The sequence below is a fragment of the Leptonotus elevatus genome, chromosome 10 (genome assembly GCF_054856555.1).
Source record: "Leptonotus elevatus isolate MCC_2025b chromosome 10, RoL_Lele_1.0, whole genome shotgun sequence".
Lineage (NCBI taxonomy): Eukaryota > Metazoa > Chordata > Actinopteri > Syngnathiformes > Syngnathidae > Leptonotus > Leptonotus elevatus.
In genome coordinates this window covers 23261559-23285610 of record NC_141248.1, presented here as the reverse complement: position 1 = coordinate 23285610, position 24052 = coordinate 23261559, and the positions used below count along the sequence as shown (strand labels likewise).

The window sequence follows — 24052 nt, the reverse complement described above, 5'->3', positions numbered from 1 at the left end:
ATGTCCGTTTTGCGCATTTTCACAAAATCTGCTTAAAAATTTCAAACCATTTGGATGGAAACCTGACTCGTGTTGGCTGCGAGTTCTGACGTCCTTCACCATGACTTGATGTCAAGGATGGCGGCCCACGGGTTGCAAGCTCAGTGACTTCTTGATGAATCCCCACCACCACCAAACTTTTTTTTTTTTTTTTTTTTTTTTTACTTTAAGGCTACTTAAATCCTGTTATTTACCAAAATAAAATGAAAAATATTCCCTTTGAAATGTTACAAAGCCATAAAAGTAGTTCGTTCCCATGAATTGCAGCGGAATGTTGCAACTCCAGACATGACTGCTGCTTTGCGGACTCGAGCGAAGCGCGTTTGGTTGGAAGGGCCATAAAGGAAGTCGCCGCAGACATTAACTTCTCCGCAACAATAAAACGCGCATCTGGGCGGACCTACTTTTCATTGTTCACGAGCACAACTGCTGCGTGCATACAAAATATACAACCCCTAGGTGTGTTTTGCTCATCGCCAGGGTGCGGCTGCTGGTTTAATATTTAATTCCTCATATATAATAATGTTTGGTTTGCTCTTGCGTGGCTGTTTAAACTTCGGTCCGGTCCAGCCAACTCCAAAGCCGCTTTCATGCTGACGCGTAACAATCGAGTCCCCGAAGCGGGTTATTGGCTTGTTGGCCAGCGACGGCTCCTTTCAACAAGAAAGGGGGTGTCCTATGTTAACCTTCACACTTGCCGACGCCCCCTTTCACACAACCGCTTTCTAGGACGCCACTGATACAACATTGGATGCCCGGCCACCTCCCTCCTATGCTTTATGGGTTCTGTTTTGGATTCCGCACCCAAAGATGAGTTCTAAAAAGCTGTCAGACCGAACTCAACAAAAAATTGTGTTCCCGAGTGTCGTTGTATTCCATCATTAAAAAATATAATCTCACCTAAAGAGCTTTGACATTTTGGTGTATTAAACATAAGTAGTGATCGACCGATATGTTTTATTTCAAGGCCGATAACGATAATTAGTAGTCAAGGAGAGGCTCGATAACTGATTTTTCGAGCCGATATTTTGCAGTAAAAGAGAAACTATTAGCGTCAACATAAAATTTAAATAAAACATACAAAGAATTACCAAATTTGTTTAAAAAAATTCTAACAAAAGTTGCAGTTTCGGCATGTGTTAAGCTAAATTAATGTTTCCAAAATCTTAATTAAAAAAAATAATAATAAAAAGTGCAGGGATCTCTTTCATTTCTAATAAAGTGGAAATTTTAATAGAGTCATAAATGAAAAGTTGCCTGTGTCTCACTGAGCGACAAATGCACGCGAATGCAGCTAATTTGGGCTTTTCGTCAGGGTTCGTAAAAAAAGGTTTCAAAGATCTTTGCAGTGAAAAATTTGTCTGAAATGTGTCTACAACAATTCAAAACTCTGTGCGAACATCTTACAAATCCAGATCAATTATAAATGAAATTGGCTACGTTGGCAAGCATTCGCCGCTCAGTGAGATACCAGCTTTAGCGGCCTTCAGATTCATGAAACGGGCCGATGCGGATATTTGGCATTTTGACAAGTATCGGCACCAGCTCAGCTATCCCTAACCATTAAAGGAACAATCCAAACACGTGTTAATTTGAGGGCGGCTCTGGCAGAAACATGACATCGGCTCATGTGCTAATGCATTTCTTTCGGCTGCTTTGACAGACAGTGTAAAAAAAGCGGGCTGATGTCAGACTCCCTGGAAGTCGCTTGTCGTCTTAATATAGTTAACCCTTTAAGCCTTCAAGTGCATGACCTCTTCTTTTCTAATACTCTTCAAGAGGCTCGCTCCGGCGGCGGCGGCGGCGGCGGCGGCAAGCTGCTCCTTAATTGCCCGCTACATTTGACACGTATTCCAGAAATTTGCTCTGCTAATGACTTCTATCTTGGTCCATCAGCGCAACGCTGGGATTAAAAGCCCGACTTGCTGTCTGCTGACAGCCACTCAAGCTGCGTTAAAGCCTTGAAGGAGTGCTTGGACGCAGGGGGGGGGGGGGGGTGCGGCCAGGGTGCGACGTGACGAGCACACCGATTGGATTCTATCGATCTTCGCCTCTTTGGCGATTCTTCAGTCATTTCTCCGTTCAGATCCGGATCCTCGCCTCCAGCCTGAAGCCGAACTTCTCCGTCAAGCCAATAAGTCTTGCGGGTTTTTTTTAAGCGGCATCTGTGACCATCTCTCGTGGCACGCTGTTGGGACGGCGAATCTTTTGGGGGAATTACTGGTCTAAGTAGCGGTGCAATGGATCACGGGTTTGAGTCACGGGTCGGATCGTTTTTCGGATCAGCAAAAATAGAAATGAATAAAGAGTACTTTGTCGTCTTTTATTTTGTAAAACGCTTTTTCCCAGTAAATAAAAAAAAAAAACGATCCAAATTTAGGAATCCAACTTGAAGTGCAATATGAGGCAAAAGGTCGTGTTCCTAAATTCTAAACGGCTGTTTGACATTTTTAATGTTTTTTTTTAATGGGGAAAAGTGTTTTATAAAATACATGAAGACTAAATTCTATTTATCCTCTTTTTTTTATATCATGAAAAGCCCTCAACGTGCGATTTAAGGCACATTCCCTTCCTTTAAACATGGAAAGTGAATTACAAATTAGCCTTGGTCCAGAATATTGAAAACAATTCAAGTAAGCCAGACACTCATTGGTCACGCTAACAGCTAGCCGCTTACGTCGGAGACTTCTGCCGTATCATACAATGACGGCTAATTAATTAGCGCTTTCTTGGCGTCCTAAATTAGCGATTGAATAGGAGTTTGGGATAGCGTTGTTTTTTTTGTTTTTTGTTTTTTAAGAGCTCAGTATTGTTCATTCGGTAATGTCATCATCATTGCTCTTTTTTTTTTCTTTTTTTTTCTTCTTTTTTTTCTTTTATATATATATATATATATATATATATTTTTTTTTTTTTGTATGTGCGTGCGTGCGTGTATTTGTTAGCTCACCAAAAACCTATTAGGAAAAAAATCCCATACCGTTCACCTAAACCGAACACCGCCGTCAGGAGACCCAAGGGGACCAAAGAAGGAAAGTGAAATCCAGCACCGACCAGACACCACCCACCGGGCCACCCACCAGAATTCTTCCCCTAACCCCAGAAACATGAAGCCGAGTGAGATCCACAGACACCAGCGTTGTGTTGATGTTGGTTGCAAATGAGTGTAAAAGCTCAGCCAGGGACGGGGGGGGGGGGGGGGGGGGGGGGGCTGTAAACTAGCATGTGCTGCACTCAGCTGCTAGCTTTGCTTAGTGCGTACGTGTGTTTGCATTGTCCCTGTTAAAAATAAACGAATAAAACTACGATAAAGAAATCCTAAATGTCTAAAAGGGAAGTCAAGCTAGCATCGCGCCATTGACGCGGGCCAACTTCAAAGTAAGGCTATTTGCATTGCAATGTATTACTGTCGCCTATTCGGTCAACTTTATTTTGAAGTGTTACGTTGAGTATGTTTCAACTTCCTTGACATGCCAAAATGGTCTCGACTGAATGCGCACTTAGTTCGTTTTTTTTTTTTTTTTGTCCCTTCCCCAGACCAGCCAATCCGCGGATCTTGTGCGATCCGAATCGTGGACCAACGCTGACCCTTTCGCACCACTCGTGACGACCAATCATTTGGCATTTGGTCCTTCAGCGTAAGCCGGCGCACATCCTCCGACTCGCCTTGCGCTTTTGTGTGCTTTGAAAATGATGCTGCTTTTCTAACGCTGCCTTTCGCAAACGTTGCGCCGAGCTACGCAAAAAACGGACGCCAGCTCAAACAAGACGAGACGAGACGAGACGAGACGCCAACCCGAAGTCGCCTCGCAGCTCCTTGTTTGCTCACGGACTCTCCATTCGCTTCTATTTACCCATCTCGGCTTTTTTTTATCTGGTGCGCTGCGACGTGGCGAGCTCCTCAAACAGACCGCACGTGAGTACGCAGCCGTGTGCCTCGTTTATGACACGGGAGCGAGAACTGCTTACGAAAACAGAAAAAAGGCAGAAGGTTGGCATGCGGAGTGCGGGATATGCCGCGCGTTCCTCAAAGAAATGCAGCACTTATTGATCAACACTTTGCCCACAAATTGCGTCCTCGGGTTACGTACCCCAGATGGAAGCGAGAAAAGGAACACCAGCAGGCCATTAAACAATCTGGCGTATGCTCCTTTTCCACTGCATAGTCCCTACCTAACTCGAGATTGATGTACTTGAATTTGATGCTTTTTCTAAACGGATCCAACCTGGTCCGAGTTCAGGATCGGTCAGCCCAAGTCTTCAGAGCTTGTACGCCGTCGTCGATTGCCTAAACCAGCGCTGGTCGTTTTCTTGGTCAGGTTTATTATCACATTTTCACTTGTGGAGATGCAAGGATTTGAAACTCAATCTCCACAGTGCAGTTCTTCTTCCTGTCTTCGGTCTTCAGGTCCAGAAAGGGCTGACAAGTAAGCACAAGGAAATCATTTTCCCCGGATCCGGTCATGAAGCCGATGGTTGTCTGAGGTCCTCGAGGGACGGCGGTGGAATGAGCCCAGATTGGAAAGATTGGAGACAAAGCTTGAAGGCGCGTCAATGAATTTTCAGCATCCGTCACTCGGCAATCGTCAACAATCGGGAAACCCTTCCGTCACCGTCGCCGTCAATCTGTCACTATTTCAAACCGAACCGTCAATCCGTCATCCGTCGATTGTGCACGCAGCAAAATGAGCGTCCCGTCAATCTTTCGATCGTTTGAGGTGGGCATCCGTCAACGTTCCGTCAATCATCGTTCGTTAATCCGTCACCAAAATGGGACGTCCAAATTTATTGACAATTACATTGACGGACGAAAGCCCACAAAATTCGTCCGTTTTTAGAAGTTTCAATCGTCAACAAATGGCCGTCCGTCATTGACAGATTGATGGACATTTTGTCAATATTGATGGAATGCCCACCTCTGTGAGAAGAAGAAGAAGGACAGAGGGATAATGGAAATGGATTCACCAGGGTAGGAAGCGCAAGAGGATGACCGAAGAGGTTTATGGATTTGGCGAGTGAAGATTTGCAGATAGCGGAGCTGAAGTTGCCGCCGAAGAGAGAGTGGAAAAGAAAAGATGAAAGAAGATTCGCTGCGGCCGTCATCACTGATTCGGTTTCGCCGAGGGAAAGATGAAGAAGACGATTGCCGTCACACGGTCATTCCATCGGGATCCAGGGATTTTCCTCAGAGACTGGGTCCCAAAAAGAAGTCCTGTCCCAAGTCTGGAGTCACGAATTGCAGCCGTGAAGCTTTACTGCATACACCAGGAGCCGAAAGGGTCTAAACGTGCTCGGGTCAGAGGTCTGTGGGACGTCCTCGTAGATGTCTCATCAAGGTCAGTCACCAGGACACACTCGAAATACCGTAGTTACCAAAAGTCCAGTGCAAAAAAGAAGGACGTCCGTTGATTCTGCAATACGGCGAGGTTGGTAAAACCCTCTTGACCACATCAGTCGTACCCTTCATTCAAATGTCTTTTTTATAGCTTTAGGTTTAGGATCCCAAACTCGGCAATACGCCACGGAAAGGCGGCGACGTGGCAATGCCGTGGTTTTTCGTGGCTCCCGGGGGGCCAATTAGAACCCGTGAGAGGAAACGCGGGACGGTTTGACGCATGCGTTGCCATCCAGCTGACCAAATAAGCAGTGATGGCAAAATGAAGCTTCATGAAGCATTTGCGATATTTTTTGACTCCTCTAGATGGTGCTCTTGGTTTAAAGATAAAGGCAAGTGCAATGAAAACGGATTACATTTGCATTGCATCTTTTGAATCATGAGTGCCATCTAGAGGAGTCAAAAAATATCGCAAATGCTTCATGAAGCTTCATTTTGCCATCACTACAAATAAGCAATCGACCTCCGCTCCAGTTCGTCAAAGGGCGAGCAGGAAAAAAAAAGGACTTGTTGAGTTTATTTACTTTATTTATTTATTTATTTTAATCAACGATTTGTATGATAATAATGTTTTTTTTTTTTATTAAGCACAAAGCCGATGTTGATTCACTTAGAATTGAGGCGACAGTGATGAGGAGAAAAAAAAATCTCTCGGAGGGAAAAACACATTTCCACAAACAGAAGGAAAAAAAAAAAACGAGTGTTTGATGGTCAAAGTCAAAGCAAAAAGTTATTCCTCGCGAGAAGCTACGTTTCCTTTGATGACATTAAAGGAAAGCCCGACTTACCTTTTGTTGCGCATTTCACACACTTCATTCCTTATCACAACTTCCTCCGTAGGTTATCAGCTTCTCGAGGAAAGGAAAGGACGAGTGTCTTGATTTGACAACAGCCTCCCCCAAAAAAAGCTTTCAGGTCAATGAATGTGCAGATATGAAATTGTTTTGTTGTGGGCCATTGCTGGTTGATTTTAGCCGATGTTACAACTCGGCAAAACATTTCACTTCTCCGAATGCTTTGATAGTCTTGAGATTTTAATTATTATTATTTTTTGTGCCCTTCACACGATTCAAGACAGCCTTTTTTCAAGAAAATATCTCATCATGTTACAATAAATTGCTTTGTTTTGTTAAAAAAATTAAAAAAATAAAAAGGTTGTAATGTTAGCAAGAATAAAATCGTATTTAAATACAAATTGGGCAGAGATACAAAGTAATCGTGCATGAATACAGTCAGAATGCAATATTGAAAACAAGGTCTAATTTTAAAAATGCTTTCATTGTGGAAAAAATGACTACTACAGTATTCAATAACCCCAAAATAATTTGTATTCAATTTGTTTGCATTTTCCACCCAAATAATGTGTTTTATGGTACTTAGGTATGACATGTGGACCACATATTTACAAATATGGAAGCAAACACAGAGATTGCATCTTTGGAGGTGGATGAACAGAATAGACAGAATAACTCCACGGAGCATGACGGTGCACATACTGAAGTATAACAAGTGGATATCATATTTGAAGAAGAGGGGGAAAAAAACGATAAAAGGAATGAAGCGTGTCATCGAACAAGCAGTGCCAATAAAGTTGACGCTGTAAACCGCCGAGGCAACAAACAAGCCCGGGAAGCTTTTTTTGTGAGCTCGGCTCCACTCGTGAGCCAATCAGGGACGTCTAAATTAGCGTGACGTCATCAATCCAATGAGTTGACGGAACAAGAGAAGCGTCGGCCAATTTGATATGAAGAAAAACAAGAAAGCTCTGCCTGCTCTCTGTTCATGTTCCATCATTATGCCAAAGTATTTTACTGTCCTTGGTCTGACCAAGAGGATGTGAAGGACAACGTTAAAAATAATGTTGCTCAAAATATCCCGTATGTGACGGATGAATTATCCTGAATGTCATTTTTTAACCCTAAAGTGTGTCGATTTTTCCTAAAGTGGCCCAAAAAGTACAATATTAAAAAAAAATATATATTTTATAGATGCTACATAACCACCAGAATGGATGTTAAATAGTTCACAAAATAGGAGCCACATCATTCTCTTGGTTGCTATTAGAACCCATTCGAGGGAGGAAGAGAGAGAGAGAGAGAGAGACTTATCTGAACTTTCCAATCTGATCTGTAGATGGCAGTAATAGCTTGTGTATTATTATCAAAACACACCAAGTGACATTGTAGATTTGCAGGCTTTCCAACCTTGGCTCATGTTTTTGGCGTCCTGCCGTATTTAGTTTTGCTTGTTTCCATAGACATATTGTCGAGAAGACGCTTCTTCTGCCCCCGCCGGCAGAAATCCCGCACGAAGTAACATTGCGTTGTCAATCTCGACACAAGAAATCGGACGCATCATCGGGACAGAACTTGGCTTGTGTTCGGCTTCCCAAGACCGGTGGGCCTTTATTTCCCAAACACACGCGCGCACACGCGCATCAGACCCCCCCCCCCCCCTCTCAAAATGTGATGAATGATGATGTTTTTTTTAATAACCTGACTGCAAATGAAAGTTATCATTTGACGTTTGACTAATGACACAGGTGGAGTCCCGTGGATGGAGCTGCTAATCACGTGACCAGCATCACGTGGGCGTTAAGTGAATCCCAATGGATTCGTGTCTTCTTTATTTTGCCCACCCGATAAACCAAATTAAGAATAACCACTTTTGATTCTCTTGTTAATCGTGCATCTCTCACTGGAGGTGATCTGGACTCACTTTTCTATTAGGGTGGGGGGTCGGGGGGGGGGGGGGTGCACCCACCTGGAGCTCAGTGGGGTGACCACTTTTTTTGGAAAGCCCTCCACACCAGTGAGTATGTCAATCAGGATTACTTGGCCCCACCCCCTCCCCCTCCCCCAGCCATAATCCTCCTTCTCCCCCACCCCTCCTGCTCCTTTGCAGCCTGCCCTCGGCTCGGCTCGGCTCGGCTCCGCTCGGCTTCCGCGCTCGACGTTCTGCGGGAGGCGCGCGTATAAAAAGCGGCGCGCGGCGGCTTGCGGAGCGCACAAGAAGTTTGCAGCTCGGAGGCGCGATGACGCCGGCGACGTCAGGAAGTTCGGACGCCACTTTTTGACGTGCGCCGAACACTCTCCGCAAGGTGCGCATGAGCGAGAGCGGCAGGTGAGACTTTTTTTTTTTTTTTTTTTTTCAAGAAAACGTGCACAAGACTTGATTTTGGGCCAGCATGGAGCTGAGGAGCGCGTGTCGGGTTCTCCTCTTCCCGGTCCAAATGCTCTTGTGCGTGCTGCGCTCGGCGGTGTCGTGGCTGGTGCCGAGCAGGCGGAAGCAGCTGACGGACGAGGTGGTGCTGATCACGGGAGGCGGACGCGGCATCGGACGCCACCTGGCCAAGGAGTTTGCCAAGCAGGGCGCCAGGAAGGTAAACGCAAAAAGAGTCGCTTGTTGTTGTGTCTGTGCACATTTTGGAGTTTTTTTTTTTTTTTTTACGCGAGAGCTGGGGTCACGCAGGGGTCACGCAGGGGTTTGTGAATGGCCGACCGCTGGTGCGATTAAAGGGCAGCAAGCGGGGCTGACGTGACGCGTGTTTTGTGGGAAGGGCTGAGGTGGGATTGACAGGTTGAGGAGGCGAAATCGAGTTGACTTTAGGCAGGATGCACCTTGGACTGAGTTCTGAAACCGATCGTATGGAAAATGATAGCAACCTTAAGCCACCAATCGGGGCAAGATATTCACATCCAATTGCACAGCAAATTCTGTAGAGTAAATTTGACTCTAAACTGAGTCCATTTGGTGCTGCTCTAAATAGGGTAAAATTTACACTTGGAAGAGAGTAAAATAGAGTAAATTTAGTATTTTTAGTGTGTACGAGAGAATTTGCATATCACATGAAAAAAAAACTATTAAAGATTTTTCACTTAGAAATTCCAAGTAAATTTTGCAAGTAGATATTTTTGACTAAATTGTACTCGTTTAAAGTGACACAAGGCTTGAAGAACAACCTTCAGCTTGGGAGATCCACTCTACCACCTGAGCTATGCCACTCCTACTACTTATATCCAAGAGGAGTTGGAGTTACTAAAAGATACCAGCTGACATGAGCGTTATGCTAACACACGGCAGGAGCTGCGTGGATCAGGGAATACATTGGCTGTCTCCCAACCTGAAATTGTGGGTTTGTTCCTCAACCCTTGAATGACTTTATTCTTCTTTTTTTTTCTTCTTTTTTTTTTTACTCTCTTCCAAGTGTACATTTTACTTTCTATGTAGAATGGGACTGAATACGCTCAGTTTAGAGTAAAATTTACTCTGAAGAAGTGTAGATGCCATGTTTAAATTGTTTTGCAAAGTACCTAACCCTCCCAAAGAGCTGCCACTTGGGCTTAGGGAGTCCCTCATCATCATCATCATCATCATCATCATCGTCATCCAGTTTCTCTGAATGTTACGCAGCCGAGCGTTAATGAGTTCATATTATTTTGGATTCAATTGGGATTTTGGAAAAAATATTGACATTTTTCAAGCACCCCCAACCACCACCCCCCCGACTTGGAGGGCCGCTGATTGTAATTAGGTGTGCGACACACCTTCACTTTCATTTTTGGTTGGTGGTATCCAAACTGTGGCCTGGATGCCATCTGCTGCCTGTCGTCCGCTTTTTAGCGCCGTTTACTAAAAATACCTCAAAATACACTTGATTTTAAAAGAGTTGGAAGGAGCAGGGTGTTGAAAAAGGGGTCGTGACATCAACATCCCCACTGGGTTGTTTGTTTGTTTTTTAATCGTGTCCCCAAAAATAAAAAATAAATAAAAAAGAAAGCCAGTGAGTTTTTAAAAGTTTTTATTCAGAGTGCAGCTGCACAACAAAAGATGTCGTCCTGCTTTTCAGCGCCTCATTGTTGGGCTGCGCCAAAGGTGCGAAGGCATTGAAAGCAACACCTGCGCCAATGGGCCCGACAAACTTGCCTCCCGCCTGCATAGATGCTAAGAGGAAACAGCGGGGCCATTTTGAATGAGGCTAACCTCTGATGTGAACCGGCGCCAAATCCCCCCCACGCCCCCCCCCCATCCCTCCTTTGTGATTGTCAGGCCAGAATTTCCTTTTTCCTCTGCGCGGACTTCCACGCTGCATGAAAGGCAAACTGCAGAGTTGATGAATGAATCCTCGGAGATGGGACTCCAGGAGGAACTGTTGCAGAACGATGCTCCAAAACAATCAACCAAAGAATTCTTAGGGATGGCTTCCAAAAAAAAAAATGTGCAGCAGAGGTGTCAAAAGTACTCATGCTGCGGACTTAAGTATAATTACAGATTATGTGTGTATAAAAACAAGACCCTCACAAAAAGTAGGAAAACTGATTCAACTGTAAGTGAATCCAACATGTGGAAAGACGGAGAACTGTACAAAGTTGTACTCCTTTATGGAATTACAGTCGCCTCCAGCCTCGTATAGTAGAGCTAAAAATGTTCCTGCCCCACGACAACAAAAATCGAAAGCGTAATTTAGCGCAAGTGCGACAAGCAGTTAGCTAGCTAGCTAGCTAGCTCGCTAGTGTGTCTCTCCAGCGCAAATGACTTTTGACTCATTCGAACACTGTACAAATACCCAATGTTGCATGTTGTTGTTTCGAGAGCTAGCTAGCATTAGCTCGACGTTTACGCTATAAGAACAATGCATTCCTGTGGCTTTGCTGACAAAGAAAATACTGTACTGTTGGCTAACTAATGATGACAAACATAAAAATAAAAACCTCCTATTTTTGGTTTTTCAAATTTGACATCGATTATTATTATTTATTTGTTTTTAACAGCGCTAGCATGTACCAATAGCTTTTCATCAATCTTTTAGCCGGCAGCATTCAACTCTTAAAAAAAAAAAAAAAGCTGTAGATGGGAAATAACTTGATTTGCTTAATCTGTTGCATCATCATTATTAATGCTCCCTGCTTTTATTTATTTATAAGACCCCAAGTCTCAATCAATCAAGATCTCAACTGCAGTTGATTTGACATTCAGTCGTCGAATGCAAAGATTGTAAAAGTAAGAATTCACTTTTGACAGCATGAGGAGTGGAATGTTTGTATCACTTGACACATTTATTTATGGACTAACAGTAAGTAAGTAACCTCCCGATGCCTTCTTGGTCCAGTAACAAAGTATTTCTACTCCATTGCTTCCCACCCATTGCCTCTGAATGTGCAATTCAACATGGTTGGGCCGCTGCGCTGACAACAGGTTTGTGTGTGTGTGTGTGTGTTTTGTCCCGGAGGCGGGAAGCTCACCACTCCCAGCTGGGTATTGCCCTGCAACTGACCTTGCTGTCTCTGCAGTAATTAGACAGCGGCAGGCGACTGCCTCCTGAACTCCCACCCGCCCCCTCTGTGTGTGCCGCCTCTCGATCCTCTGTAGCCCTTCAGTGTGGCGGGTGTGAAATTGAAAGAGAGGTGAGGGAGGGGGGGGGGGGGCTGGTATCAGACATCGAAGTGTAACGTGGGTGTCGTCGAGTTGTGGCAAAGCGAATTGTGCTCCCTCGAGGTTTTGGCTCGCTCACCTGAACAATTGGTTGTTCGTCACAATTTAGAAGAGATAAAGCATTGGTGATCGGTCGCAAGATGCGCAACGGTTCGAAACGCGCCGTGTTTGACCCACGAGAAACAACCAATATGGTTCAGTTAGAATTGTTATTTCAACTGACTGCTTTTTGTGCCCTTGCGATTGGCTGGCAAGCAGTTCAGGGTTGTACCCCGCCTGCTGCCCGAAGCCAGCTGGGATAGGCTCCAGCAACCCCCGCGACCCTTGTGAGGACAAGCGGTACAGAAAATGGATGGATGGATGACTACTTTTTTGACCTCATGACACCAATGAGAGGATTCAAACACGATGTTCTCAGTCACTACTGAGATGAAAGTGTCGCAGACTACTTTTACATGGAGTCAATATTCGGGTCAAAGTCAATATTCCGGTTCCTAAAACATTCGAGATAACCCGTTTACATGCGTGAGAAGATTACTTAGTTACTCCCACACACGTATTGCAATCTGAACTGTGACCACAAAGTCAATACGCAAATAGACATTTCTACTTTTAACTTTCTACGGTCAATGCGATAAATCGTCATACGCGACCGACGTCGTTCCGCCCGTGCCTCGTCCTTAACACCTTTTGTTTTCATGAATTTCCCACAGTAATCACGCCATTTTAAAGTCATTTTAGGTTGTGTTGTTGTTAACTCCAGCGTCGGACGTCTAACTAGCATGTTTAAGTTTGAATTAGCTCCCGCTCTGCCGTCCGTCAGCGATGAATGTCCGTGCGGAAACATGAAATATTGGATCCGGCGTCTTCCGGGTCGCGCAAATATGTTTTTTTAAATGACTGTACAAAGTAATTTTGATGTAAATACCGACTTTAAGTCGCGTTACATCGCCAGCGTAGGAACGGAACTCCGCCGTAACTTGACGACTCCTTGTAAATAAATTATATTCACGTCACTCACCACACTTATAAAGTAATCCGTTTCCAACTCGCTCTAAAAGTGTAATTCTGTCTTGCGTCGCCTTGTTTTGCCATTTATGTTTACTCTTTAAACTTTGTTCCATCGCCATTAGAGACAGAAAACGACGTGGAAATGCTGAGGAGAAATCGAAGTATTCAAGTTTATAGCTTGTTTAGCGAGCGGCAATGTAAGATGGCCGCCGCGCATACAAGTACGTTCACAGAGCATACGTAGAACACAAACCAAAGACACGTTTCAAAGGAAGTACCCCGATACGTGTTGACCAAAAATCCGGGTTATAAAAGGGGTAACCCTCGGGGTCTTTTTGGGGGGTTTTGTAAATAAGAGCATATTCAAGTTCTTCTGCGTGTTTACAAGACTTTTCAAAACTCAAATATTGCCAATCTTCACGTTTTGAAAGGATTATTGACTGCACGAAAACATAGTCAGAGTATCATCAGAAGGTTACAACAAAGCTGTAAAGAGACTGAAAGAGTCACAGAAAGGCATAGAAATGGACTTGAATAGTCAAGGTTCAATCACCTGTTGTGGATTTTGCTGTTCCAGCTCCTTGTTAGTGAACTGCAAAATGTGCTGACATTCAACAGTTGGACAATAACGTAAGACGCATTAAGTTCCTCTTTCCTTTAATGCAGTTTAGATTCATCCTAAAATGTCTCCCCAAGTGCCAGTACTGAATACCAAACCTTTTGTAAGTAGCATGTAAATTCATTTTAAACTCTAAAGTTATATGTACGCTGATTAAAAATTTTCTGAAGAAATGTTCCGATAAAACACAAAATGACATCACAAGCTCCAGTCCTTGCATTCATATTGCATTGTGCATGTTCTGCCCCTTTTTTTACAGATCCAGATGGAAAGCAACAACTTGGTTGTTGCTCCAAGGGAGGGAAAATAATGATTTATTGGTCTCAGCATGTCCCCTTTCGACTCTTAGTACTGTTTTTTTTTTCCAATTCCATTTCATGGAATATGTAAATGAGCGAGGTCACGGAAAACTGCAAGCATGTCGTCCAAGGGTTTGGATTTGTGTTACAAAAACGGCAGATGTTGAAGCATGGATCACATTTTTTCCTAATCGCCTGCTTACATTTCAGTTGGACTTAATTTTCTCCGTCTCGGGGTCGGTTTTCCTCTCCTGATTGAGAGGTGGGTGTTACAGGGGGGTTAATTAAAACCGTTTTCGTACTGTTTCCTTTCGATTTTGCTAATCCTTGTTTGCTTTGAGCTTCTTGTGTGTTGTGACAGCTGATAAACTTTAATGAATCAAGCGTGATTTTTTTTTTTTTTTTTTTTTTTTAAACAGGTGAGCATGGTTCGAGGGCTGACATCTAATGAGATTTTTTTTGGGGGGGGGGGAGGAGGTGTGGGGGTTCTTTGTCAGCATTGTTTGCAAGAATCCAATCCCATTAAAAACTCTCACTTATTCATCAGGACCTGTCTGGGCCGAGCTTATCTCTCATGGCCCGGCAAACAAAAAAAAACCAATCAACGCTAATAAGTTAGCAGAGGCTCATAGCTGCTGGTGTCAAATGTCCGCGTTTGCTTAGCCGCCTCTGACTGTTAGCCCGTTGCCAATCAGCAACAGTAATGGCCATCCATGCTAAGATGCTAAAACTGTAACTACCAAGTTGAACATTTGAACTTCTGAAATAAAAGTAGGACCATCTCTTCTAGTTTTAGGGCCACGTACAAATATATATTTTTTTAGAGGGGGATTCATATTCTAAGACAAAAAGTCCAAAGATTTGCCACTTTCTAAAGTCGCAAATTTGCGAGGGAATTTTTTTTTTAACTTTGCAACTTTATAAAGTGGCAAATTTGTAAGGAAAAAAATCTTAGAAACTTACGAGAAATAAACGTAGCGTACGACTCGAATGTTTGTGCCAATACTTTTCGGCGGGGTTTTCAATTAAGTAAATAGTAATTGCTTTAGCCCGAATTGATCATATGATGTTACGCATTCGCACTTTCAAGTGTTGGGGACTGCCAGCGACAAAGATGCCTCGCTTTGCGAAGGTCCGCACCCTGAGGATCAAGCATCGAAGTTAATTTGTTAAAATAAATATTGTACATTTATGTTTCCAGAATTATTATTTTAGACATTCATACAATTTGTTATTTTCTTGTCCAAGCAGCTAAGTTGACGTGTCGAATCTGCTGTTCTCCGTCATTCACTTACATTTACTATGCTAGCTTCTGATTGGTTCGTGTTAGTCAGCTGATAGGGGATCAGGAAGTGTTGTCGCTCGAGCTGCCGTGTATGACGAGTAAAATTTTCTCCATCCTGCCATTTCATTTTATAAACAGTGTCCCATTAAACACCAACGAAACCCCCCCATCTGAAAAAAAAAAAAATACATGGCCTTAATACGCCGTCGTACTTTAGAATTCCTCTTAGGAGAAGTGGCAGTAAAACAGGCCAAAATGTGGCTCATGCAACACCATACAAGCAATGTTGACCCAGTCTCACCTCATTTGCCTTTGAAGAGTGAGAAAATCCATCCATCCACTTTCTTAACCGCTTGTACTCACAAGGGTCGCGGAGGTTGCTGGAGCCTATCCCAGCTGGCTTCGGGCAGTAGGCGGGGTACACCCTGAACTGGTTGCCAGCCAATCGCAAGGCACACAGAGACGAACAACCATCCACACTCACAATCACACCTACGGACAACTTGGAGGGTTCAATTAAACCCGACGTGCCTTTGGAATGTGGGAGGAACATGCAAACTTCACCCAGGAAGGACCGAAGCCCGGACTCGATCTCACGTCCTCTGCACTGGGAGGCGGACGTGCTCGCCAGTCAACCCGCCGTGCCGCCCAGAGTGAGAAAATAATTTACATGCCAAACTCCAGACTAGCAATGGGCCAGCATGGTCCGAGAGCCACTGGTGCTCACCTCCCGCATCCCCCCCCCCCCGCACCCCCCAGCAGATATTAGCCCGAGTCGCGGGCAAGCGGCCAAATCGCACACTTGCGCCCTCAGCACTTTGCGCACGTTTTCAGAGTTCCTGAGCAGAAATGACAGGGCTCATCTGCTCAAAAGGCCGTGTAATCTCTTTGAGAATTTGTGTTTGGAGAGATGAGGAGGGCTCAGACCCTGATTTCATTACCTTTCCCTGACCCCGGAGACTGACAGATCTAATTGCCCAATCACTAGTAAACCCCCCCCCCCCCCCCCCCCGGCTTCGCACCCCCACCCCACCTCGCCGCTACCCAACCCTGTGTTCCCTGCTCAGATGCCTGGCCCTTCATTTGGTCTTGTGGCAGATGAAGAGACAGTTGATTCACACGGCAGCGACGCCCCCCACCCCCGCCACACGTGTACGCACACACACGAGCCTTTAATCTGGCTCAAAACTATTTGCTGGAGTGAAAATTGCCTCTCTGTTCTCTCAATGAAAAGAGTGTTGCCTATCTGCGCAGCTCCGTGCGTTCTCACTGCCAGAAATATTGTGCAAGGCGCGCACAGTATTTTGTTGGCTGCGGCGCAGGACCGAATTACGTGTTTGCTTTGTTTTTCACACCAATGATGGGGTGTCGAAGGCCGTACCAGGGTTTTTTTTTTTTTTGTTCCAGCATTGTCTCATTTGTATGAATTTACACTTGTGTAACATGATTTTAATAAGTCCTATATTTGGGAGTCTACGCGTAAGATTCTGCGTTTCTAGAGAGCCAGTGGACCAAGTTGTACCACATCTTCCTCATGGTTCTGAGATCCAGGATAGGCGATCTTTTCGTTCCCCTTTTCCAGAAATGGCTTTCTTTGCGACTCTGACTCAAACAAGCTGCCCCTAATCCTGGTCCTCGAGGGTCTGAGTTCCCCAGGTTTGAGATGTTTCTGTCCTCCAACAACACGCCTGATTTTAAAGATCAGGATCGTTATCAGGTTTCTGCAGAGCTTGCTAATGAGCTGATTATATGAATCGGGTATGTTGGAGGATAGAAACATCTCAAACTTTCAGGACTCCAGCCCTCAAGGACCAGGATTGGGGAATCCTTGGTCTAAAAAGTTAGGATGTCAAGACCTATCTGTGTTTGGTGATGTGTCTGGTTAGCGGTTTGTATCTCTCCGCAACTGTATTTGATTTCTTTAGGTATTTTATACGGTTTTTGATACGTGCGGTGCAAAACTATTCAAGAACGGTTCTATTTGAAAGTGGAACCGTTCACACACAAAAAATAAATAAATATATATATATATATATATATATATATATATATATATATATATATATATTTAAAAAAAAAAAAAAAAAAGAGCAATGATGATGACATTTCCGAATGAACAATACTGAGCTCTTAAAAAAAAAAAAAAAAGAAAAAAAAAAAAAAGAAAGTGGAACCGTTCGGTTCGACTCGGTGGAATTATGATTCGAAACGAACGAACACATACAAGTGGATCCGCCGCGCTATTCGACGATAGGGGCTCGGTGAAGAAGCGGTGTCTCGACGAGTTAAAACACAATCTATGGTAATCATTTTCTCGGCAACCCTCCAACTCCACCCGTGTCTGTCATGTTACCAACATGTGTACTAATTGGTCTCCAAGTAAGAGACGGTGACCAGTGGCTCACACACGTCTGTGGCGTGAACTCGATAAGCTGCGAATGTTTGGTTTGGAAATGTCCAAATCTTGTGTCTATAGTATCTTCATTGTCGCCATTTTATCTCTAAACCCGTCACTTTTGCGGCAGGTGATCCTGTGGGGCCGCACGGAGAAGTGCCTCAAAGAAAGCGCCGCAGAGATCTCTCTGGCGGGAACCGAGTGCCACTACTTCCTTTGCGACGTGGCCAATCGGGAGGAGGTTTACAAGCAAGCCAAGGTTGTTCGAGAAAAGGTATTCCGCGCTGGTCAAGCCCTGCGAAATATTTCCCTGCGATTCCTCCTCCGAGCGCGCATGTTGGCTCCGAGCCGCTTCATCTCTCCCATCTGGCATATAGATTTATACTTCAACTGAAATCTCAAAATAAGAGCGGAGAATGTTGATGACAGCTCTGGTGCAGCAAAATGCGGCGCGTTTGCCAATGTTTTGTCTTTTTCTCTCTCTTTCTCTCTCTCTCTCCGTGTTTTGCTCTCAGGTGGGAGATGTTACGATATTAGTGAACAACGCAGCTGTGGTGCACGGCAAGAGTCTGATGGATAGCGACGACGATGCCTTACTCAAATCACAGCACATCAACACCCTGGGACAGTTTTGGGTAAGAATGGATACTCACGGAATCATTTTGTTTGTGTCTTTCGTCTTCTTGTCAAGACGATTCCCAGCCTTTGCGCCAAAGCTGGAAATTCTTCTTCTTTACATAGCCTATCCAAAAAAGGATCCATTAGCAATCTCTTTTTTATATATATATATATATATATATATATATATATTTTTTTTTTTTTTTATTTATTTTTTTGTGTGTGTGTGTGTGTGTGTATGTGCGTGCGTGCGTGCGTGTATTTGTTAGCTCACCAGAAAACCTATTAGAAAAAATCTCATACCGTTCACCTAAACCGAACACCGTCGTCAGGAGACCCGAGGGGACCAAAGAAAACCAAGGAAGGTGAAATCCAGCACCGACCAGACACCCCCCCACCAGAACTCCTCCCCAGCCCAAGAAACATCCAGACCCCAACAAATCCAAAAAACATAAAATCAGGGAGGCCTCAAGAGACCAAAGCAATCTCTGTCATCGGCTTCTAATGACAGGCAGGACAACAAAATGCTCTTCTAGTAGATAGTAAAAGAAACAGTTCATTTGTGTATCCACCTGTTGCCATCATAGCAGTAGCTATGAGTAGAAGTACTGTAGTTGGAGCTGTAGTATCAGAAGTACAGTAGCGTTAGCATTAGAGGTAGTCCAAACAGTAGTTGTAGTATAAATAGTCGCATTAGTAGTAGTAGTGTAAATCCTAATTAAGCGTAGCATTAGCTCTATCAGTAGTAGCCCAACATTGTTAGCATAATTAGCAGTAGCAGTCGCATATCTTGCTTTGTAGTATACAATTAAAAACATAAGTTTTTTAAGTCTTTTGTGGCTAGACTTGTGCTTTAGGTAAAAAAAGCAAGGACGTCGACAGGTCAAAATTCATGAAGCTAACGATTTTAAAGTAAGAAAATCCCGAGATTGAAAGGATATAAAAGTATCCACCTGTTGCCATCATAGCAGTAGCTATGAGTAGAAGTACTGTAGTTGGAGCTGTAGTATCAGAAGTACTGTAGCGTTAGCATTAGGGGTAGTCCAAACAGTAGTTGTAGTATAAGCAGTCGCATTAGTAGTAGTAGTATATATCCTAATTAAGCGTAGCATTAGCTCTATCAGTAGTAGCCCAACATTGTTAGCATAATTAGCAGTAGCAGTCGCATATCTTGCTTTGTAGTATACAATTAAAAACATAAGTTTTAAGTCTTTTGTGGCTCGACTTGTGCTTTAGGTAAAAAAAAGCAAGGACGTCGACAGGTCAAAATTCATGAAGCTAACGATTTTAAAGTAAGAAAATCCCAAGATTGAAAGGATATAAAAGTATCCACCTGTTGCCATCATAGCAGTAGCTATGAGTAGAAGTACTGTAGTTGGAGCTGTAGTATCAGAAGTACTGTAGCGTTAGCATTAGGGGTAGTCCAAACAGTAGTTGTAGTATAAGCAGTCGCATTAGTAGTAGTAGTATATATCCTAATTAAGCGTAGCATTAGCTCTATCAGTAGTAGCCCAACATTGTTAGCATAATTAGCAGTAGCAGTCGCATATCTTGCTTTGTAGTATACAATTAAAAACATAAGTTTTTTAAGTCTTTTGTGGCTAGACTTGTGCTTTAGGTAAAAAAAGCAAGGACGTCGACAGGTCAAAATTCATGAAGCTAACGATTTTAAAGTAAGAAAATCCCGAGATTGAAAGGATATAAAAGGCTCAACATGGGGCTTTCAGAATTGCTTTTTGAAGAACCTTCAAACTTTTCCATTTCGACAAGTTCAGAGGTGCACGTTAAGCGGAATGTTTCTGAAGGCTTCATTTCCCGAAACATTTGGAGGAGGCCTGTGGGAAGTCATGGCATCATTATTCTAAATGGAGATCATAAGACCAAAATATGCAGACGGAAATTCAATTATCCCCTAAATGGAAATGGGAAAATAATCTGTGGCTTGACTCTTGGCCAGTTCTCGGCTATATTTCATTCCCTTCTTTTGTTTTATAACAACTCTTACCCCCTCCCTCCATTCTTTTGTCAGACCACAAAGGCCTTTCTGCCGCGGATGCTGGAGCTTCAGCACGGTCGCGTCGTGTGCATCAACTCCATCCTGTCCCAGTCTCCTATTCCCGGGGCCGTAGACTACTGCACCTCCAAGGCCTCGTCGCTGGCCTTCATGGAGAGCTTGACACTGGGCCTGCTGGAATGTCCCGGCGTTGGCTGCACCACAGTTCTTCCCTTCCACACCAACACCGAAATGTTCCAGGGCATGAGGGTCAGGTGGGAAACGCTCCCCTTTGTACTAACCCTGTTTATTTAGACTTTTTTTTTTTTTCAACCATCTTGGTATATGCAAAGGCTCCTCGGTCCTCTTTCGGATTGTTTTTCCAAAATACCGTGGTAGTTAGCTATCGACTAAAGCCGGTTACTACTAGGCCGGGGTTATGGTACACAAAACCTAGGACTCAAACCGAATGAGGTTTTCAGTACATCTTCGTTCGGTTGCCAGTCACAATAATGTGTTGGAAAGAAGCGCTCATCGTAATCGTCCACTGCATCATTCTGATTTAAGACCCTGTTCCCATCAAGCAGTTTGGTACGGCACAGGACACATTTGTCAGTAGTTTGCCTGGATAGAGTCCCAAAATATATATAAGGGCCTTGTCTTCACATTTGATGTTAAAGTAGTGCTCCGAAATAGGAATTTGATATTGACTTGATTGAACCCTGGTCCACCAAGTAGGTCAGATAACTTTGGTAGACTAGGCATTTCTCAGGTTTTGATAAAAAAAATAATAATAATAATTCTCAGGCCCCAAGACCCAAAAATGCCACCTATAAAGTGTCCAATTGGTCACCATGTCCTCCTAAGCACATTGTCATTTCGTTCCTAGATTCCCTCAGCTGTTTCCACCTCTTAAACCGGAGGTGGTCGCCCAAAAGACTGTGGATGCGGTCCGTGCAGATGTGGCTTTTCTCTACCTGCCTTGGACCATGCACGCGCTCGTCGTTCTCAAAAGGTGTGCTCGGGTCCCAAATGTCATTTCCCCCACCATCACCCCCCGTTGCTAATATTCTTCCCATGACCTTTTCTCAACTTTCCAGCTTCATGCCACAAGTTGCACTTGAAGAAATCCACAAGTTTACGGGGAGTTATACCTGCATGAACACATTCAAAGGACGGACATGAGCCTCGACGCGGGTTCGAGGGGCCCTCGCTATCCTCTGAGTTGAAATAGGGAACTATGGACCTAATGGTACTTGGAGGAGGGGGGAGACGCCGTCGCAGAGGGACATTTGCATCTGCAGGGTGAAATATGCGATAAAGGACCGAAGGGTTCACCCTGTTGGAACGTCTCGGAAAGTGTGTTGCTGCACGTGTGCTTGTATATAATGTACAGAGATGCCGTCTTAGAATCCATGTATAGGTCTGAACCTGTGCCCCTTGTTTTAGTTTGATTTGATTTTGAACTTTTTATTTTTATTTGCATAAAATCAAGATCAATAAAAAAGCAGTTCTAGAGATGAGCTTTTTTTTTTTGTGTCAAGAATTCCGTGCCTGGATTTTGACGCCTGTAGCAGCGTGATAGCGCTCTTTAGATTTATGCCGGCCGTTTGTTCAGTGACCGTGACAGGATATTGTCAAAGACGTAAAACAAGGAGTCGGCGGCTGTTATCTACTGTTCAACTTGGGTGGAATTCTCCCGGAACACGATGAGCGCCGTCGATCAGGGCCTTGTCATTACGTCTCTCGGATGATCGATGACGTATTCGGTCAGACTCGGTGTGGTCTTCTGCCGCCACGTCTCAACTCCATCTCACGTACCCCATAAAATGGCCGTTAATGCTGTTTTATCGGGGACAAAAAGTCAATGTCGCACATTAAAATCGATGGCACGCTACCTGCGAGTCAGCAAAAAGTGCAACGCCTTCGTGGGCTTCGTCCGACATTCATATCACGACAGCGGACAGTTGATTTAATACATATTTATCAGGGCTTGTCAGAGTGGATGCATCGATGGATTGTGAGGTTGACATATTGGTCTTGCGGATGCTGTTTGGGTCTGAAATACTTTTGCATGTCGTTCATTGAGAATAAATGGGATCTATGTCCACTTTTTGGGAGAAAAATGGAGCTCATGTTTTGAGAGTTACCCTAAATCTGATAAGAATTTTTTTTGGTTCTAAGGTAGCCATATTGCAATCATGATTTAGACTGAGATTTTTTACGGAAGAGGATTCGGGCCAATGAAGAGAAAAAAAAGGTTTGCCAGGATTCTCACTTTAGTCTCAGAATTTTCTCTTTAAATTGAGAATTCTGACTTTCATCTCGGAATTCTGACTTTAAGTGAGAATTGTGACAAAAAAACAGAATTCTGAGAATAAAGTGAGAATCTTGACTTTTTTTCTCTCTCTTCACTGGCTCTAATACTCTTCCGTCGATTTTAGACTCAGCGATATAAGTTACTGGAGAAAAATAAAGACATTTATTTAAACACTTGTGTTCTTTGTTTTTTTACATGCACCAAATATTACGGGACTCTTGATAATTTCATGATTGGTGGGCCGGATTATAGAACAGAGCGGGCCGTATATTGTCCACGGGCCATAGTTTGCGCACATTCAATTGCACACAAACGAAAGTAGCTAACAATCCCAACCCAACCCGAGTGCACCTCTCTGTCGAGCTGCACATTGCGATCGGTAGGTGACCCCCACTGAGTGAAGAGGGCGGGGCTTGGAGGACCTCCTCTGTGGGGCCTGTTTCTCATTGTCAGGCCGAGCTGTTGCGAAAGCGAAGCGGGGACGGAGCAGCAGCTCTTTGGGATGGAAATAGGTCGGCGAGGCACGTCGCTCGCGTACGCTGGAAGAGGAGAACTAAAATGGTTTTGAAATCTCCCGGGGCAGGTTCAGTGCAAGGTTAGCCAAATACTGAATAAATCAAAGCGGGCTTGGAAGGTCCTTTTCCCCGCTGAAGGCCTTCAGCGCCAGGGTGACTGACCCGGCGCAGGTGGAAGCAAGAGTTTTTTTTGGGGGGTTAGGGAGTCGGGGGGAGGGGGGGGGTGTTTCATTGCTGTCTCAGCTGTGATCAGATGCCACAATGTTTATGCTTGGCATTTCACTTTTATTCAAACTGCCTGCACACGAGTGATGCCAAGTCAGAATTCATTTTTTGTCCGCTCCATTGTTCCTCATATTAAAAGGGCCAAGATTTGAGTAAAGCAGACATGCGGCCCTTGACCACATGCTTGCCATAATAGGTACTCAAATCAAAACACTAATTTAGCACGCAGGGCTAATTATTGCACTCAAATGGAATTGTGCCTTTCCCAGCTGTTAAAAAAGTAAGTTTTGAAAAATAAACTGATTTCCATAAAAGTCAGATTTGGTATTTTAAACACAGCATCTAACAAAAGTAGGTACACCTCTCACATTATTTGTTAACAATGTTTGCGAACGTAGTGAATGTCGGTTTTCCGTCAGGGTTCGTTCAAGGTCGCGAAGATGTTCTCCAGACGTTCACAGTTTTGAAGCGTTTTTGTTGTGGCTAAGAAATGTTGAACATTTTCCAAATCTTACATTAGGCTACATGTCCGAAAACAAAAGGGAGTAGATCCCTTCGTGAAAATGTCCAATTTGGGCCCAATGGTCTCGTTGCACAAGTCCACTACTTCCTGAACTCAGTACCACTCCTTCATTTCCTGTCTTACATGATTGGACAAACTGATTAATCCAGGTGTGCCTGACCTCAGTAACGACAATCGCCAGACACGCCTCGATAATTCAGTTTGTCCAATCATGAAAGAGAGGAAACGAAGGAGCGGTGTCGACTTCAGGAAGTAGTGGACTTGTGCAAAGAGCCCATTGGCCATCGTCCTTGTCTGGTGTCATGTGACTCGTTAGTTGTGACAAGGCCTCAGGTGTGAATGGCGAGCAGGTGTCTTCAAGTCGGTTATCTCGCGGCACTCAT

General features: G+C 44.0%; 1 protein-coding gene across 2 annotated transcripts; it reads left to right on the top strand.

Moving 5' to 3' along the window:
• Window positions 1–8343: 8343 nt before the first annotated feature.
• On the top strand, window positions 8344–22418 carry dhrs3b (dehydrogenase/reductase (SDR family) member 3b). Of its 2 annotated transcripts, XM_086087100.1 has the most exons (7): window positions 8344–8557; window positions 8717–8816; window positions 17606–17749; window positions 17991–18110; window positions 20123–20361; window positions 20976–21101; window positions 21187–22418. In XM_086087100.1, the coding sequence occupies exons 1-7, from the start codon at window positions 8541–8543 to the stop codon at window positions 21269–21271; spliced, it is 831 nt and encodes a 276-aa protein (XP_085943226.1). In that variant the 5' UTR covers window positions 8344–8540; the 3' UTR covers window positions 21272–22418. The 2 variants fall into 2 exon arrangements, with proteins under 2 accessions (XP_085943226.1, XP_085943225.1); XM_086087099.1 differs by having other exon boundaries at window positions 8344–8816; window positions 21187–22413.
• Window positions 22419–24052: the final 1634 nt, after the last annotated feature.

Excerpts from the sequence above, each read along its gene's own strand:
- dhrs3b (XM_086087099.1), top strand. The coding sequence starts at position 8,622 with ATGGAGCTGAGGAGCGCGTGTCGGGTTCTCCTCTTCCCGGTCCAAATG. Across the intron at positions 8,817-17,605 it reads CCAAGCAGGGCGCCAGGAAG|GTGATCCTGTGGGGCCGCAC; the intron begins GTAAACGCAAAA and ends CTTTTGCGGCAG. Across the intron at positions 20,362-20,975 it reads TTCCAGGGCATGAGGGTCAG|ATTCCCTCAGCTGTTTCCAC; the intron begins GTGGGAAACGCT and ends TTTCGTTCCTAG.